The sequence below is a fragment of the Manis pentadactyla genome, chromosome 13 (assembly GCF_030020395.1).
Source record: "Manis pentadactyla isolate mManPen7 chromosome 13, mManPen7.hap1, whole genome shotgun sequence".
NCBI lineage: Eukaryota > Metazoa > Chordata > Mammalia > Pholidota > Manidae > Manis > Manis pentadactyla.
The window spans coordinates 58,417,968-58,435,647 of NC_080031.1; the positions used below are offsets into that span (position 1 = coordinate 58,417,968).

At 38.5% G+C, this 17,680-nt stretch overlaps 1 protein-coding gene across 5 annotated transcripts in view; it reads right to left on the reverse strand.

The window, feature by feature from the left end:
- Positions 1–17,680, reverse strand: part of CNOT6 (CCR4-NOT transcription complex subunit 6) — a 79,581-nt gene that overhangs the window by 38,849 nt on the left and 23,052 nt on the right. For 4 of the 5 annotated variants that reach the window (XR_008993517.1, XR_008993516.1, XM_057491156.1 and 1 more), the window contains exon 2: positions 11,017–11,130. The exons of the other annotated variant lie outside the window; for it this stretch is intronic. Coding sequence is in view for 2 of the 4 variants with exons in the window: in XM_057491156.1 (XP_057347139.1) it covers positions 11,017–11,128 (112 nt within the window). In the remaining 2 variants the exon portion in view is untranslated. The remainder of the gene's footprint in view (positions 1–11,016; positions 11,131–17,680) is intronic. 5 annotated transcript variants of the gene reach the window in all.

Sequence of the window (17,680 nt, forward strand, 5' to 3'; positions counted from 1 at the left end):
GTCCATCGTGATTTTTCCTTTCTCATTTCTGATTCTGTTGATGTGTGTAGATTCTCTTTTTCTCTTAATAAGTCTGGCTAGGGGCTTATCTATTTTGTTTATTTTTTCAAAGAACCAGCTCTTGGTTTCATTGATTTTTTTCTATTGTTTTATTGTTCTCAATTTTATTTATTTCTTCTCTGATCTTTATTATGTTCCTCCTTCTGCTGACTTTAGGCCTCATTTGTTCTTCTTTTTCCAGTCTCAATAATTGTGACTTTAGACTATTCATTTGGGAATGTTCTTCCTTCTTTAGATAGGCCTGGATTGCTATATACTTTCCTCTTAGAACTGCTTTCATTGCGTCCCACAGATGTTGGGGCTTTATGCTGTCGGTGTCATTATTCTCCATACATTGCTTGATCTCTATTTTAATTTGGTCATTGATCCATTGATTATTTAGGAGCATGTTGTTAAGCCTCCATGTGTTTGTGAGCCTTTTTGTTTTCTTTGTACAATTTATTTCTAGTTTTATGCCTTTGTGGTCTGAGAAGTTGGTTGGTAGAATTTCAATCTTTTTGAACTTACTGAGGCTCTTTTTGTGGCCTAGTATGTGGTCTATTCTGGTCTTCTCCATGTGCACTTGAGAAGAATGTGTATCCTGCTGAATTTGGGTGTAGAGTTTCTGTAGATGTCTGTTAAGTCCATCTGTTCTAGTGTGTTGTTCAGTGCCTCTGTGTCCTTACTTATTTTCTGTCTGTTGGATCTGTCCTTTGGAGTGAGTGGTGTGCATGTTTTACTTTTAAAGTTTACTCCCTACCATGAAAGAAATAGATCATCACTTTACACTTCCTCCTATCCATGCATCACATTACTTTTTCATCATCAAAAGTTTATATTATCTCCAAGAAAGATAAAGAAATGGCCAATAAAACATGCACATTCTCAATTTCATGAAGTATCAGAAAAATGCAAATAAAAATTCAAACCCATTAAAATGGCTAAATCGAGAAGACAAATACTAACAACTGCTGGTAAGGAGTGGAGAAATTGGAGACCTCATACACTGCTGGTGAGAAATGACACCAAAACTTTGGAAAGCAGTCTGGCAGTTACTCAAAAGGTAAAGCATTTACCATATGACCCAGTAATTCCACCCCTATGTATGTATCTGAGAGAAATGAAAATGCCCAGATAATAACATGAACACAAATGTTCATAGCAGCATTATTCTTTAGGGACAAAAAAGGGGAACAATTTTTTCCATGGTAGAATCCAAAACTCAACCAATCAGTGAACAGATAAATAAAAGGTAGTTTATCCATACAATGGAATATTATTCAGCCATTAAAAGGAGTGAGGTACTGATATATGCATGAATGAATCTTGAAAACATCATGCTAGGTGACAGAAGGCAGTCACAAAGGCTACATATTGTATGATTCCATATGAAATGTTTAGAACAGGCAAACTAACAGATGTAGAAAATACATTATTGGTTACCTAGGGCTACAGGGATAGGAGGAAATGGGAATGACCGCTACTAAGCACAGGATTTCTTTTGGGGAGATGAAAATTATTTTAAAATCATTTTTGGTAATTTATTCACAACTCTGAATAAAATAAAACCCACTAAATAATACATTTTAATGAGTAAATTGTATGGTATGTGAATTACATCTCAATAAAACATAAAAAAAAGTTTATGGCATAACAGAACAAAAATTAACATACAGAAAACAAATTTGTATATACACAGTAATTAGATGAAAGAATAGAAGACACTACAAAATACCTATGAATATGTATGTTAGGCTTAAGGATATAGAAATAAACAAATGGAAAGACAAATCATAAATTATCCTAATTTATAAAATAACATGAGCATGATAAAAATGTCAGGAATAGGTAAGCCAAATCTAAATTACATTATTTAAAAATAAAGAGCCAAGTGCCACCTGTCAAAATTACAAACGCATACACCCTTTGGCTTACGGCTGTAATCTACAAAGTCATTCACTGCAGCACTGCCTGCCACCAACTGACCATCAATACAATACCACTTAAACTACAGCATATGTGATGGAAATATTCAGGAGCTTAAAAAGGACAGGAGATTTATCTGTGTATTTAGAAATCACCCCAAAAAACTTTACATGGGAAAAAAAGCACAGTGTAGATGTATAAAATATACTCTCTTGAATTAAAAATAAGGTGTGGAGTAAGAGTCTATATTTACATTTGTGTATGTATAGAGGGACTGCAGAGGGATGCAAAAGAAACTAATAACCCTACGTGTGAATGTACATGTGCACATACTGGGAGGGGTGATAAGGTGGATGAAAGACAGACTTCCACAGTACACCTTTTATATTCTCACATGCCCTCTCTTCCTGAGATGTGCTTACCTCCACTCTCCCCTGGAAAGTATCATTGGCTAATATCATTAACTCAGTAGTCAGCTGTTCTAGGTTGTTTTCCCTCATCCCATCAGGTGGGTTAAGACAGTCTTAAAGAAATGATAATAGTTTAAGCTTTCTGCCCTGTATTTATGTTTCTACAATTGCCTTCTTGCGGAAGTCTCCTCCTGTAGCCTGTAAGGTTTCTGAAATCTTTTTCCCATCACCTAACACACCAGGAGTTTCAGAATAAATGAATGAATGAGTCCCATGTTAAGTGCCTTCCAATAAGTAAATGATGGCCTCAGAAATACTATTCAGTACCTCCTGCTTGCACTTGAGTGTTCCCTCCTCTCCTGCTTACCTGCTCCCACTCTGAACTTCCCTAAGGCAGACACCAAGGTTATCCAGAGGTGGGCAGCTGCACAAGCTGATAACATAATAAAAACTAGACTCTAGAGTTACACTCACCACTTATTTAGTTATTAAAGAGCTACGTATAATCCTCTCTTTAAACAAACAGAAACAGAAAAATCTGATCTAGAATTTCTGAGACATGGGCTATGACTCTCGCTGGAAAAACAGTTAAGTCTGATCAGAGTTTACTTTCACACTAATGCCAGTGTTGGGAGATGTTCATGATGTTGGAAACTATCATACAGTAGAAGAGGCTAATGTGTGGCCCTACAGACAAGACACCTGATTGGAAGATCATTTACTTACTACCAAGAAGTCCAGACCCAAGCCCCTATTTCCTTTTGGGTTCCTGGTGGGGTCTGGTTAGCACATTTCTCCTGACCTTGCACTACACCTCAAGGCCTGCAAACAAGCAGTTGGCTACAGATAGCCAGGCAACCACAATGCTGCTGCCCCCACATAACGGAGAAACAGCAAGAATGAGAGGGCAGCAGAGTTGTTTGGTATCTGCAGATTCTTTGGGCAGAATTTTAAAATTTGTGCACATCTGGATTTCAGCTTCCACTAACAATCTGGAGTACTATGGTGTTGACCAATTATCCCACCGGGGGGAGGGAAAACTAGATACAAATAGGGGGGACTATCCACAAACATGAATTCAGAAGCACTGGAGAACTACAAGACACAAGAGACACAGAACTTAGCAATAAGGGGAACAAAGGGGCGGAATGGGCAGGACACATCCCACCACGCTGCCCTGGAAGAGTGTGTGGGAGCACAGGTAGCAAGGCGAGCAGATGAGGGAAGAGTGGAGGCTGAGCCACTGATCACAATTCCAGGATCTCTTCCACAGCTGAGGAGACAAAGCAGGAATTCCAGAACCACGAAGGAAGAGACCCTGGGGGCCACCACAATTCCAGCTGGGATCTCTAAATGGGATAGGGGTGACCCTGAGTAAGTCAACCCTCAAGACTACTGAACACCAGGTTCAAATAAGATGAACCCACAATTAGAGAAAGGTTGCCCACTCCTACCACAACTGCCTGGCAAACACAAGAGCAGGTTCCCTCTTAAAGAAGAGAACACCATCAAATTATTCTACCATTTCACAGATGATCTCCAGCATTTAATAAAAATTAAGAAAGAACTGAAAACTAGAAGAAAAAGAGAAACAGCAAAAGAGAACCCCCAGGAGGTTCAGTTATTGGAGTTACCAGACATAATCTTTTAAAAAGCTCTGGCAGACTTAAACTTTCAGCAAGATAAAATAACATGGATTGGATTTATCCTCCCACCTAAAACAACTAAATAATAAATACATGAAAAACTGAGTTTCAAACATTGTACACTAGGAGGCACAGAACAGTGCTCATAGATAGATGGGAAGTAAACAAGATGAGCCCTTGAGACTGTTCCAGATTAATGTCTGGACAGTTTCCAGAGAGTCGTACAAGGAGATATAATACAGGTGGAGTCTGATAGTCTATGTAAACTGAGATGGCAGAGTCGCCAGGGTGGCTAAAGTTCACAGGCAGTGCCAAAGAGGACAGAACTACACGAATAGAAAGCTCTGGCAATCTGAAAAGGACATACCCCTGCCATGAGTCCTCAGCTGAGTATCGATCAGAAAATGCATGAGCAGCAGCACAAGGTCAAGGGTGGGACAAACCAGAAAGGACACAGGGAACAATCATTGAGATCACACAGGACAATAGTCTATGTTTCTGCCAGAGTGGAAAATCTCCTAATTCACAGAGAACTCAGAAAGGTATTATTGAAAAGCAAGCCTCAAGAGAATCAAACTGTTTCCAAATAATTTAACTGCATATCCCAGAACAAAGTTCAAGAGTATGTACAGCAATACAAAAACATCCAGTACCCAAAAAGGTAAAATTCACAATGTAACGCACCCAATAGAAGATTACCAGACATGCAAAAAGAGAAAAAAAAATGAAAGAGATGGGGGTAAAGGGAGTAGGAGGAAACAAAACCAACCTGGAAATGAAAAAGAATTTGCAAATAAGGACATTAAAAGTTATTATAACTGTATTACATATGTTCAAAACATTTACTAAACACAATGTTTAGTAAAGGCACGGAAGATATTAAAAACACATTTAACATCTAGTTATGAAAAATACACTATTACTAGATGAAGTTCACAGCACGGATAGGAAGGCTCAATACTGTCAAGGTGTCAGTTCTTCCCAATTTGATGTATAGTTTGATTATAATCTCAACTAAAAGCTCAGCAAATTATTTTGTGGAGACTGACAAACTAATCCTAGAGCTTATATGGAGAGGCAAAAAGCTCTGAAGAGCCAACACCAAACTGAAAAGCAAAGTTGGAAGACTGACACTACCTGACTTCAAAACTTATTATAAAGCTACTGTGATATAAAACTTACTATAAAGACACTGTGGTATTGGTAAAAGAACAAATATATCAACTGAACAAAACCGAGAGCCCAGAAATAGACCCACCTAAATACAGTTCACTGATCTTTGACAAAAGAGAGCAGGCAACACAATGGAGAAAAGCCTTTTCAACAAAGGTGCTGGAGTAAATGGATATCCACAACAAAATAAAATCTAGATACCTTACATGCTTCATAAAAATTAACTCAAGATGAATCAAAGACTTAAAAGTAAAAAGGAAAACCATAAAACTCTTAGAAAATAATGCAGGAGAAAATCTACATGACTTGGGCTTGCAATGGCTGTTTAGATATAACATCAAAAGCACAAACCATGAAAGATATAATTAATAAGCTCGACTTCATTAAAATTAATAGCTTCTGCTCTGTGAAAGGTACTGTCAAGAGAATGAGAAGAAAAACTACAGACTGGGAGAAAACATTTGTAAAGACGTTTTCTGATAAAGACTTGTTATGAAAACATACAAAAAAAACCTCAACAGTAAGAAAACAACCCAATTAAAAAATGGGCAAAAGGTCTGGACAAACACCTCACAAAAGAAGACATATACGTAGTAAATAAGCATATGAAGATGCTCAGAATCATGTTATCAGGGAAATGAAAATTAAAATAACAATGGGATATCACAACCCACACCTATCAGAATGGCCAAAATCCAGAACACTGACAAGAAGTACTGGGGAGGATGTGGAGCAACAGTAAGTCTCACTCATCGCTGGTGGAAATGTAAAACGACACAGCCATTTTGGAAGACAGTTTGGCAATTTCTTACAAAACTAAATACATTCTTACCATATGAGCCAGCAATCATGCTCCTTGACATTTACCTAAAGGAGTTAAAAACTTATGTCCACACAAATACCTGCACATAGACATTTACAGCAGTTTTATTCATAACTTCCAAAACCTGGAAGCAACCAGATGTCCTTCAGTAGGGAAATGGATAAATTGTGGTACATCCAGAAAATATTATTTGGCACTAAAAAGAAATGAACTATCAAAGCCATGAAAAAGCCATGGAGGAACCTAAATGCACAATACTAAGTGAAAGAAACCAATCTTAAAAGGCTACATACTGTATGGTTTCAACTATGATATTCCAGCAAAGGAAAAACTATGAAGACAGGAAAAAAAATCAGTGGTTACCAGGAGTTCAGGGAAAGAGGAAGAAGAATGAACTGGTGGAGCAGAGGATTTCTAGGCAATAAAAATACTCTGTATGCTACCATATCAGTGGGCACACATCATTAGACATTTGTCTAAGCCCACTGAATGTGCACCAAGTGTGAACTCTAATGTAAACTATGGACTTTGGGTGATGATGTGTCAATGTAGGTTCAGGAACTGAAGGGTCATGCACTGTATTTTCTGTCAAATTTGCTGTAAACTTAAAAGAGCTCTAAAAAATAAAATCTATTAAAAAAAAGAACGTATCAGTGGTTGCCAGGGTCTGAAAGTGGGAGGATGTTCTGCCTACAAGGGAGCGTGGGGAGTTTTCTGGGTTGACAGACTGGTCCATACTGTTATTGTGGTGGTGGTTACACAGCTGTATATACAGTTGACGCTTGAACAACAAGGGTTTAAACTGCACTGGCCATTTATACATGGATTTTTTTTTTTCAATCAATATATTGGAAAATTCGTTGGAGATCTGGAACAATTTGAAAACACATTTTCTTTCCTCTAGCTTACTTTATTGTAAGAATACAGTACATAATACATATAACATACAAATTGATTGTTTATGTTATTAGGAAGGTTTCTAGTCAACAGCAGATTTTAGTGAAGTTTTTGGAGCATCAAAAGTTACACAAGGATTTTCAGCTGTACGGAGGCATGGCCAGAACCCCCGGCACCTGTGTTAAGGGTTAACTGTATTTGTAAAAGAAATGGACAACAATGAGAGTGAGTTTTAGTGTTCTCCATTTTTTATTTTACTGTAAATTATACCTTAAATTTTTGAAAAGGTTTCTTTAAGTAACTTGAAGGGCAAATATGGAAATTCAGAGAATCTCTCTGAAAGAAAAAGCAAAGGATACTAAATACTCAATTTATTCTATATTTTATAATCCAAGGAAATTTTCCTGAAATTAAACGAAAAAAATTCAAACTGCACATTGAATGAACATACACCTGAGAATACTGATGTAGTACACCACCAAGATACATTCTACTAAAATTTTAAGGAAAAAAAAAACCTCCTTTGGGCATCTAGGCAAAAAGAGCAAATAATTAATAAGGGAAATAAATTAGATTGTCTTCAAACCTACAGCAAAATCAGAATAACACACCTACAATATTTAAAGAAATAATGTAAGCCAAGGATTTTATATGCAGCCAAACTGACTTTCAAATATAAAGGGCACACTACTACCAACATGCAAGAAAGCCAGAGAATATCGTCCCCATGAGGCCTCAGGAAACATCTAGAGAACAAACTCCCACAAAGCCAAAATAATCAACAGACATGGGGGCTTATGTAGGTTACATGGGAAAGCTGATAATATGTAATAGCTGCATACTCTTGACAATATTATATAGAGTACAATTATTTAATGGTAGCAGGGATATATTCAAAGTTTTACCTGTTCTCAGTACTCATATTGGTAATGGAATGTTTAGTACTGTTATTCAGAGACTGTTACATGTAGTAATACAGGATAAAGCAGGAAAGTAATTATGGGATATTCAAATTCCATCATCTCATGTCCCTGAGAACCAAGACTCTCAGCATTAAAAGAGACACAGATGTAATTATAGATAGGTTAACTAAAATCCTGTTATTCTGAATTTAAATTAAATAAGACATTGTAACTTTAAATATACAAATATACTTTATGACTTCAAAGATAGTTTATCATGTAATATAGATATGTATATATTATCACAAAAATATAGCACATCTTTTCATTAAAATGTATATGACCACATATATGTCACATTTCATAGCTCTGTCCAGTGAAAAGACCTAGAAGCAATGACTAACCCAGTAGCAATGAACATCCCTAGCAATGGGCATTATGGTCTTGAAATATCATCTCCAACTATAAAACAAAACAAAACATATTTCTTGGGAAAAATGACATTTTCCAGGTTTGAAGCATTAGAGAAAGAAATCTACAAGATGAGCCAAGAAAACCTTGCCATACTAGATAACAGAGAAACTACCAAAGACAAGTAGGGTTGTATCAAAAGCTCTCCACATGATCCCACAACCAGATAACTTAAGCACCAAAGTAAGAGTAATTATTATAACTCATGACATGTTTGAAACCCAAATGTTTAAATATGCTACTTAATAATGATATTTTAAAAACACTTAACTGGGCAGCCTTGAAGGACAATAGTTTATCTTGAAAACTAGCAAAAAAAAGAAAGAAACAAGCATTCTTTTCTGCCTTTCCTACATAAATTGTACATTTGGTAATCAAGTAAATGATGGAAAGCATCTCTTTATAGATGTAGCTCAAGGAATGACAGAAAAAAATGTAGAAAAAGAAATGACAGAATTTGAGTACCACTATTTTGCAACCCTCAGATAATTAACAGCCCAGGCACTGAACAACAATGGTACAGAAGGCCTTCAGCCTCCTGCACACGCCCTGCTAAGAGGCTCACAGGCGAGTCCAGTGAGCCTCCGCACCCAGCTGTGCATCTGCAGGAGACTAGGAGGAGAAATGCACTGAGCTGCCTGAGTGTCAGGCAGTAAAATACAGACTGTGGGGAACAACAAACAGTTGAACCACCAAGATTCAGCAAATGAATCGTAAGGAAAATAAAAGAATGGAGGGGGAACCCATATATTAAGATGTAACAAAAAAAAAGGACGGAGAACTGAACTATGTATGCATAGGCATACAAAATTTGGTGTTTAAACCAAAAGAAAACAAAGGAAGTGATTACTGTAAAAGTCAGGATAAGGGTTGCTTTTGGGAGCAGGAAGGGGACTGTGATTGGCTGTGGCATCTGGAGGGGACTCTGGGGTAAAGTGCTCCAAATTTTGACCTGGGGCAGTGGTTACAAGGCTTTTGGTGTTATAATAATTCATTAACATATTTCTCTCTGTGGTTTTCTTTATGTTTCATTTTACAGTAAGACAGGCTTTCTTTAAAAAGTAAATGTAACAGTCATTTGACTTAACTGGTAACCTCAAATGGCACAAGGAACTCACCACCCATCCCCCCAGGAACCAGAGGAGCCTATGAGGTCCAGGATTCAATGACCCAGAACTCATATGAAAGAATCCTAAGGAACTGATTCTGAAGTATAAACATGAAATAACTGTTTAGTATGAAACAAATTCAGCCCTGACAACTTCTGACGTAGGACTAATTAAGACTATAAAGTCACTCTCCTAATAGTGTCTTTGTTAATTACAAGGTCCTGTTTCAGAGACCTATTCAACCAATATTTATCCTCTTTGATACTTGGTAAAGATAAGGCTACTTGTTAAGAACATTACAGAATCTGCCCTCTTCCTTCGAATCCTGAATACAGATTTCTTCCCAAAGTTCAGAGTAAGCAGGTAACAGTGACTCAAAATTACCACAAGTTCCCAACATGAGGTAGAGGGAGGAGACTGGAGACTCTCCTTAACCTCTGAGATAAAATCTCACTGACCTGAGTGAGTACCTTCCCTGATGTTGTTAAGAAAGGGGAGACTTCCCTAAAAGCAAGGCCTTGAAATCACTCTAAAAATTAGAAGAGAGGAAGCAGCAGAGACCCATGGAGATACTGACCCCTACTATGGCTACAGAGGAGGGCATTTAGGTTTATTTAATAGGTTAACCAGAATTCTGAGCTGACAAGGGAGGAATGCTATTATCATTACTTCCTTTTTGCTTCCTGTAAGTACTTTCCTACCTAGACCTGGCAGTCATATTCTTTCTATGAGTTATTTATACTAGTACACTCCCTTCTTCTCACTCCCTAACATGCCCTAATCTCCAGAATGACAGGGACCATGTTTTCTTCATATATATGTATTTCACATGCCTAGTACAGCACCAGGAAAAATGTTTTACAAGTAGCATGTGCTCAATGTTTGCTGCATTAAATTAAAAAAAACAAAAATCAAGGGCAGTCAGGTGAAAGAAGAAAAAACTTACTCTATTCAGAAGGCAAAAACCCAGGCAAACTTGAAGTAAAGTATGGGGAGGCATGATGCCTTGAGAAGTAATAATGTCCCTTCACCAGCTTTGATGTACTAAGAGAGAGGTTGCATGCCCACTGGCCAAGATGCTGGGATATCCTCTGTAGATCTGAGGGCTCACAGATTCTTTGAAAATGTCTGGACTGTTTAATGGAAGAAGGGAACTTGGAATCCGCTTCTAACTCTTAAGATTTTGTGTTTCCGAATACATCTGTTCTCAGACTAAGAAGCAAATGAAGAAAATAAGGAGAAACAAATCTATCCCAAAAGCTTTACTAAAACAGACATTTCCCACCCTACTGGAAATGTGTAATTTGTTTATGCAGAAGTTCAATTCTACTTCATCAGAGAGTTAAGCAAACCTTTGTGAAACAGACATTTCACAGGTTATTTTCACTTCAACCTTAGCATCATCCCCATTTTATAAAGGACACTGATAATGAGTGAAGCAGCAATGGATGGGTTTTAAACTCTGACTTGAAGCATGTTCTTCCCACTGAGCCTTCATGCTTCTAAGATAAATCAGCACTGGTAAAAATAGATTGTTTCTTTTGTGAACTGGCATTAAAAAGCTTAATTTTCTCCCATATCTTAATTTCCATACCATAAATTTATGCTTGCATGTCTTACCACTTATTTCAAGCTCTGCCCAATATGATTTCTTTCCGTTTGCTGCTTCCTCAGAGGACATAATTGTGTACATCCTCCGAGGGTCAGGGGGCTCGTATTTTTCTTTGGGCATGCCTGTTAAATTAAGAGAAGAAACCAATCAGTATTCTGAAGAATCAAGTAACCAAAATAACATCTATTTTAAAAGTAAACACCCATATTTTCATCTCCAACTACCATTTCCCACTTAAAAGAACTAGGAGCATCTTGGAGAAATGGCGGATTTCAGGTCCAAGATCAGAAAGATATAAAATAAGCCTGGACACTGTTAACAAAAACTCTGCGCCTGTGGAGGACACAGGAGCCAGCGTGAAGAGGCTCCCACTGGCACAGATAAAGTACCAGAAGAATGACTACCAGTTATTGTAAACTGCATGAATTCAGAGCTTGAAATAAATTAAAAAAAAAAAAAAAAAACTCAGTCACCTGAACATTGGGGAAAGGGAAAGAGTCAAGCATTTATCCTACATTTCTGGCAGAAACTAGAAAGTGGATTATTCTTAACAGAATTCCAGCTAATAAATGCAGTGAGTTAACAATAATTAGAAAATTATTTCTTATTTCACAACCCCTAATGAAAAAAGGGATCTCAGTAATGATCCACAAAGGTTAATAAATCATTAAGTGGAAAAAAATCCAATGGAAAATTTTAAATGGATACATCAGGTTTTAAGACCTCAACCCTCTGATCAATCTCATCAGCAGGACAACTAGACCTATTTGTAAACATTATGTACAATCCTTGTCCCATCATCCAAAAACATTAAAAATTAAAAACTGAACCTGAATCAACTCAAGCCTCTCTAGATCTGGTAACAGTTTACACATACGGAAGATAGAGAAACATGTTAAAAATAATACAACAAAACTGGGAGCCAAGATGGCGGCGTGAGTAGAGCAGCGGAAATCTCCTCCCAAAACCACATATATCTATGAAAATATAACAAAGACAACTCTTCCTAGAATAAAGACCAGAGGACACAGGACAACATCCAGACCACATCCACACCTGTGAGAACCCAGTGCCTCATAAAGGGGGTAAGATACAAGCCCCGGCCTGGCGGGAGCCGAGCGCCCCTGCCCCCAGCTCCCAGCGGGAGAAGAATAGGCAGAGCGGGAGGGAGACGGAGCCCAGGACTGCTGAATACCCAGCCCCCGCCATCCGGGCCAGAGCAGAGACACAGTGCGTGCGCGGGGCCCTGGATACTAGGGAAACAGGGCAGCAAGAACGGTGAGCGGGTACCGGAGGCCTGACGCCAGAGGACATAAGAAAAGCGAGCGGCCATTTTCTTTTTTTTTGCTGTTTTCTTTTGGCAAGCGCTTTTTGGAAGTCTTAAAGGGATAGGGATCCCAATACTAGGGAAACAGGGCAGCAAGACCGGTGAGCAGATGCCTGAGGCAGGCACCGGAGAATAAAGAAAAACGAGCGGCCATTTATCATTTTTTATTTTTTTTAAATAAAAAAAATTCTTTTTTCTTCTTTGTTTTTTTGTGGTCGTTGTTTTGTTTTGGGGGGTGCTTTTTGGAAGTCTTAAAGGGGCAGGGCAGGACACAATCCAGAGGTAGGGAATCCGGGGATCTCTGGGCACCCTAATCCCCTGGGCTGCAGGGAGCACGGAGGCCTCTTACGGAGATAAATAGCCTCCCGGCCACTCCCCATCCAAGGCGACTCCACCACTTTGGAGCGGCAGCCCGAGCCAGGCCATGCCCACAGCAACAGCGGAGATAAACTCCATAGCAGCCGGGCAGGAAGCAGAAGCACTGTCTGCGCGCAGCTGCCCAGCACAAGCCACTAGAGGTCGCTGTTCTCCTAGGAGAGGAGGGCCACAAACCAACAAGAAGGGAAGTTCTTCCAACCATCACTCGTCCCAGCTCTGCAAACTATTCCTATCACCATGAAAAGGCAAAACTACAGGCAGACAAAGATCACAGAGACAACACCAGAGAAGGAGACAGACCTAACCAGTCTTCCTGACAAAGAATTCAAAATAAGAATCATAAACATGCTGACAGAGATGCAGAGAAATACGCAAGAGATATGGGATGAAGTCCGGAGGGAGATCACAGATGCCAGAAAGGAGATTACAGAAATGAAACAAACTCTGGAAGGGTTTATAAGCAGAATGGATAGGATGCAAGAGGCCATTGATGGAATTGAAATCAGAGAACAGGAACGCATAGAAGCTGACATAGAGAGAGATAAAAGGATCTCCAGGAATGAAACAATATTAAGAGAACTGTGTGACCAATCCAAAAGGAACAATATCCGTATTATAGGGGTCCCAGAAGAAGAAGAGAGAGGAAAAGGGATGGAAAGTATCTTGGAAGAAATAATTGCCGAAAACTTCCCCAAACTGGGGGAGGAAATAATCGAACAGACCACGGAAATACACAGAACCCCCAACAGAAAGGATCCAAGGAGGACAACACCAAGACACATAATAATTAAAATGGCAAAGATCAAGGAAAAGGAAAGAGTTTTAAAGGCAGCTAGAGAGAAAAAGGTCACCTATAAAGGAAAACCCATCAGGCTAACGTCAGACTTCTCAACAGAAACCCTACAGGCCAGAAGAGAATGGCATGATATATTAAATGCAGTGAAACAGAAGGGCCTTGAACCAAGGATACAGTATCCAGCACGACTATCATTCAATTATGATGGTGGGATTAAACAATTCCCAGACAAACAAAAACTGAGGGAATTTTGCTTCCCACAAACCACCTCTACAGGACATCTTACAGGGACTGCTCTAGATGGGAGCACTCCTAGAAAGAGCACAGAACAAAACACCCAACATATGAAGAATGGAGGAGGAGGAATAAGAAGGGAGAGAAGAAAAGAATCTCCATATAGTGTATATAACAGCTCAATAAGTGAGCTAAGTTAGGCAGTAAAATACTAAAGAGGCTAAACTTGAACCTTCGGTAACCACGAATTTAAAGCATGCAATGGCAATAAGTACATATCTTTCAATAGTCACCCTAAATGTTAATGGACTAAATGCACCAATCAAAAGACACAGAGTAATAGAATGGATAAAAAAGCAAGACCCATCTATATGCTGCTTACAAGAAACTGACCTCAAACCCAAAGACATGTACAGACTAAAAGTCAAGGGATGGAAAACCATATTTCAGGCAAACAACAGCAAGAAGAAAGCAGGAGTTGCAGTACTAATACCAGACAAAATAGACTTCAAAACAAAGAAAGTAACAAGAGATAAAGAAGGACACTACATAATGATAAAGGGCTCAGTCCAACAAGAGGATATAACCATTCTAAATATATATATGCACCCAACACAGGAGCACCAGCATATGTGAAACAAATACTAACAGAACTAAAGGGGGAAATAGACTGCAATGCATTCATTCTAGGAGACTTCAACACACCACTCACCCCAAAGGATAGATCCACCAGGCAGAAAATAAGTAAGGACACGGAAGCACTGAACAACACAGTAGAGCAGATGGACCTAATAGACATCTACAGAACTCTACATCCAAAAGCAACAGGATACACATTCTTCTCAAGTACACATGGAACATTCTCCAGAATAGACCACATACTAGGCCACAAAAAGAGCCTCAGTAAATTCCAAAAGATTGAAATCCTACCAACCAACTTTTCAAACCACAAAGGTATAAAACTAGAAATAAACTGTACAAAGAAAGCAAAAAGGCTCACAAACACATGGAGGCTTAACAACACGCTCCTAAATAATCAATGGATCAATGACCAAATCAAAATGGAGATCCAGCAATATATGGAAACAAATAAAAACAACACTAAGCCCCAACCTCTGTGGGACACAGCAAAAGCAGTCTTAAGAGGAAAGTATATAGCAATCCAAGCATATTTAAAAAAGGAAGAACAATCCCAAATGAATGGTCTAATGTCACAATTATCGAAATTGGAAAAAGAAGAACAAATGAGGCCTAAGGTCAGCAGAAGGAGGGACATAATAAAGATCAGAGAAGAAATAAATAAAATTGAGAAGAATAAAACAATAGCAAAAATCAATGAAACCAAGAGCTGGTTCTTCGAGAAAATACACAAAATAGATAAGCCTCTAGCCAGACTTATTAAGAGGAAAAGAGAGTCAACACAAATCAACAGTATCAGAAACGAGAAAGGAAAAATCATGACGGACCCCACAGAAATACAAAGAATTATTAGAGAGTACTATGAAAACCTATACGCTAACAAGTTGGGAAACCTAGGAGAAATGGACAACTTCCTAGAAAAATACAACCTTCCAAGACTGACCCAGAAAGAAACAGAAAATCTAAACAGACCAATTACCAGCAACGAAATTGAAGCGGTTATCAAAAAACTACCAAAGAAAAAAAACCCCGGGCCAGATAGATTTACCTCAGAATTTTATCAGACATACAGGGAAGACATAATACCCATTCTCCTTAAAGTTTTCCAAAAAATAGAAGAGGAGGGGATACTCCCAAACTCATTCCATGAAGCTAACATCACCCTAACACCAAAACCAGGCAAAGACCCCACCAAAAAAGAAAACTACAGACCAATATCCCTGATGAACGTAGATGCAAAAATACTCAACAAAATACTAGCAAACCAAATTCAAAAATACATCAAAAGGATCATACACCATGACCAAGTGGGATTCATCCCAGGGATGCAAGGATGGTACAGCATTTGAAAATCCATCATCATCCACCACATCAATAAAAAGAAAGACAAAAACCACATGATCATCTCCATAGATGCTGAAAAAGCATTTGACAAAGTTCAACATCCATTCATGATAAAAACTCTCAGCAAAATGGGAATAGAGGGCAAGTACCTCAACATAATAAAGGCCATCTATGAAAAACCCACAGCCAACATTATATTGAATAGTGAGAAGCTGAAAGCATTTCCGCTGAGATCGGGAACTAGACAGGGATGCCCACTCTCCCCACTGTTATTTAACATTGTACTAGAGGTCCTAGCCACGGCAATCAGACAAAACAAAAAAATACAAGGAATCCAGATTGGCAAAGAAGAAGTCAAACTGTCACTATTTGCAGATGACATGATACTGTACATAAAAAACCCTAAAGACTCCACCCCAGAACTACTAGAACTGATATCGGAATACAGCAAAGTTGCAGGATACAAAATCAACACACAGAAATCTGTGGCTTTCCTATATACCAACAATGAACCAACAGAAAGAGAAATCAGGAAAACAACTCCATTCACAATTGCATCAAAAAAAATAAAATACCTAGGAATAAACCTAACCAAAGAAGTGAAAGACTTATATTCTGAAAACTACAAGTCACTCTTAAAAGAAATTAAAGGGGACACTAACAGATGGAAACGCATCCCATGCTCATGGCTAGGAAGAATTAATATCGTCAAAATGGCCATCCTGCCCAAAGCAATATACAGATTTGATGCAATCCCTATGAAACTACCAGCAACATTCTTCAATGAACTGGATCAAATAATTCAAAAATTCATATGGAACCACCAAAGACCCCGAATAGCCAAAGCAATCCTGAGAAAGAAGAATAAAGTAGGGGGGATCTCACTCCCCAACTTCAAGCTCTATTATAAAGCCATAGTAATCAAGACAATTTGGTACTGGCACAAGAACAGAGCCACAGACCAATGGAACAGACTAGAGAATCCAGACATTAACTCAGACATATATGGTCAATTAATATTTGATAAAGGAGCCATGGACATACAATGGCGAAATGACAGTCTCTTCAACAGATGGTGCTGGCAAAACTGGACAGCTACATGTAGGAGAATGAAACTGGACCATCGTCTAACCCCATATACAAAAGTAAACTCAAAATGGATCAAAGACCTGAATGTAAGTCATGAAACCATTAAACTCTTGGAAGAAAACATAGGCACAAACCTCTTAGACATAAACATGAGTGACCTCTTCTTGAACATATCTCCCCGGGCAAGGAAAACAACAGCAAAAATGAACAAGTGGGACTATATTAAGCTGAAAAGCTTCTGTACAGCAAAAGACACCATCAATAGAACAAAAAGAAACCCTACAGTATGGGAGAATATCTTTGAAAATGACACATCCGATAAAGGCTTGACGTCCAGAATATATAAAGAGCTCACACGCCTCAACAAACAAAAAACAAATAACCCAATTAAAAAATTGGCAAAGGAACTGAACAGACGGTTCTCCAAAAAAGAAATACAGATGGCCAACAGACACATGAAAAGATGCTCCACATCGCTAATTATCAGAGAAATGCAAATTAAAACTACAATGAGGTATCACCTCACACCAGTAAGGATGGCTGCCATCCAAAAGACAAACAACAACAAATGTTGGCAAGGCTGTGGAGAAAGGGGAACCCTCCTACACTGCTGGTGGGAATGTAAATTAGTTCAACCATTGTGGAAAGCAGTATGGAGGTACATCAAAATGCTCAAAACAGACTTACCATTTGACCCAGGAACTGCACTCCTAGGAATTTACCCTAAGAATGCAGCAATCAAGTTTGAGAAAGACCAGTGCACCCCTATGTTTATCACAGCACTATTTACAATAGCCAAGAATTGGAAGCAACCTAAATGTCCATCGATAGATGAATGGATAAAGAAGATGTGGTACATATACAC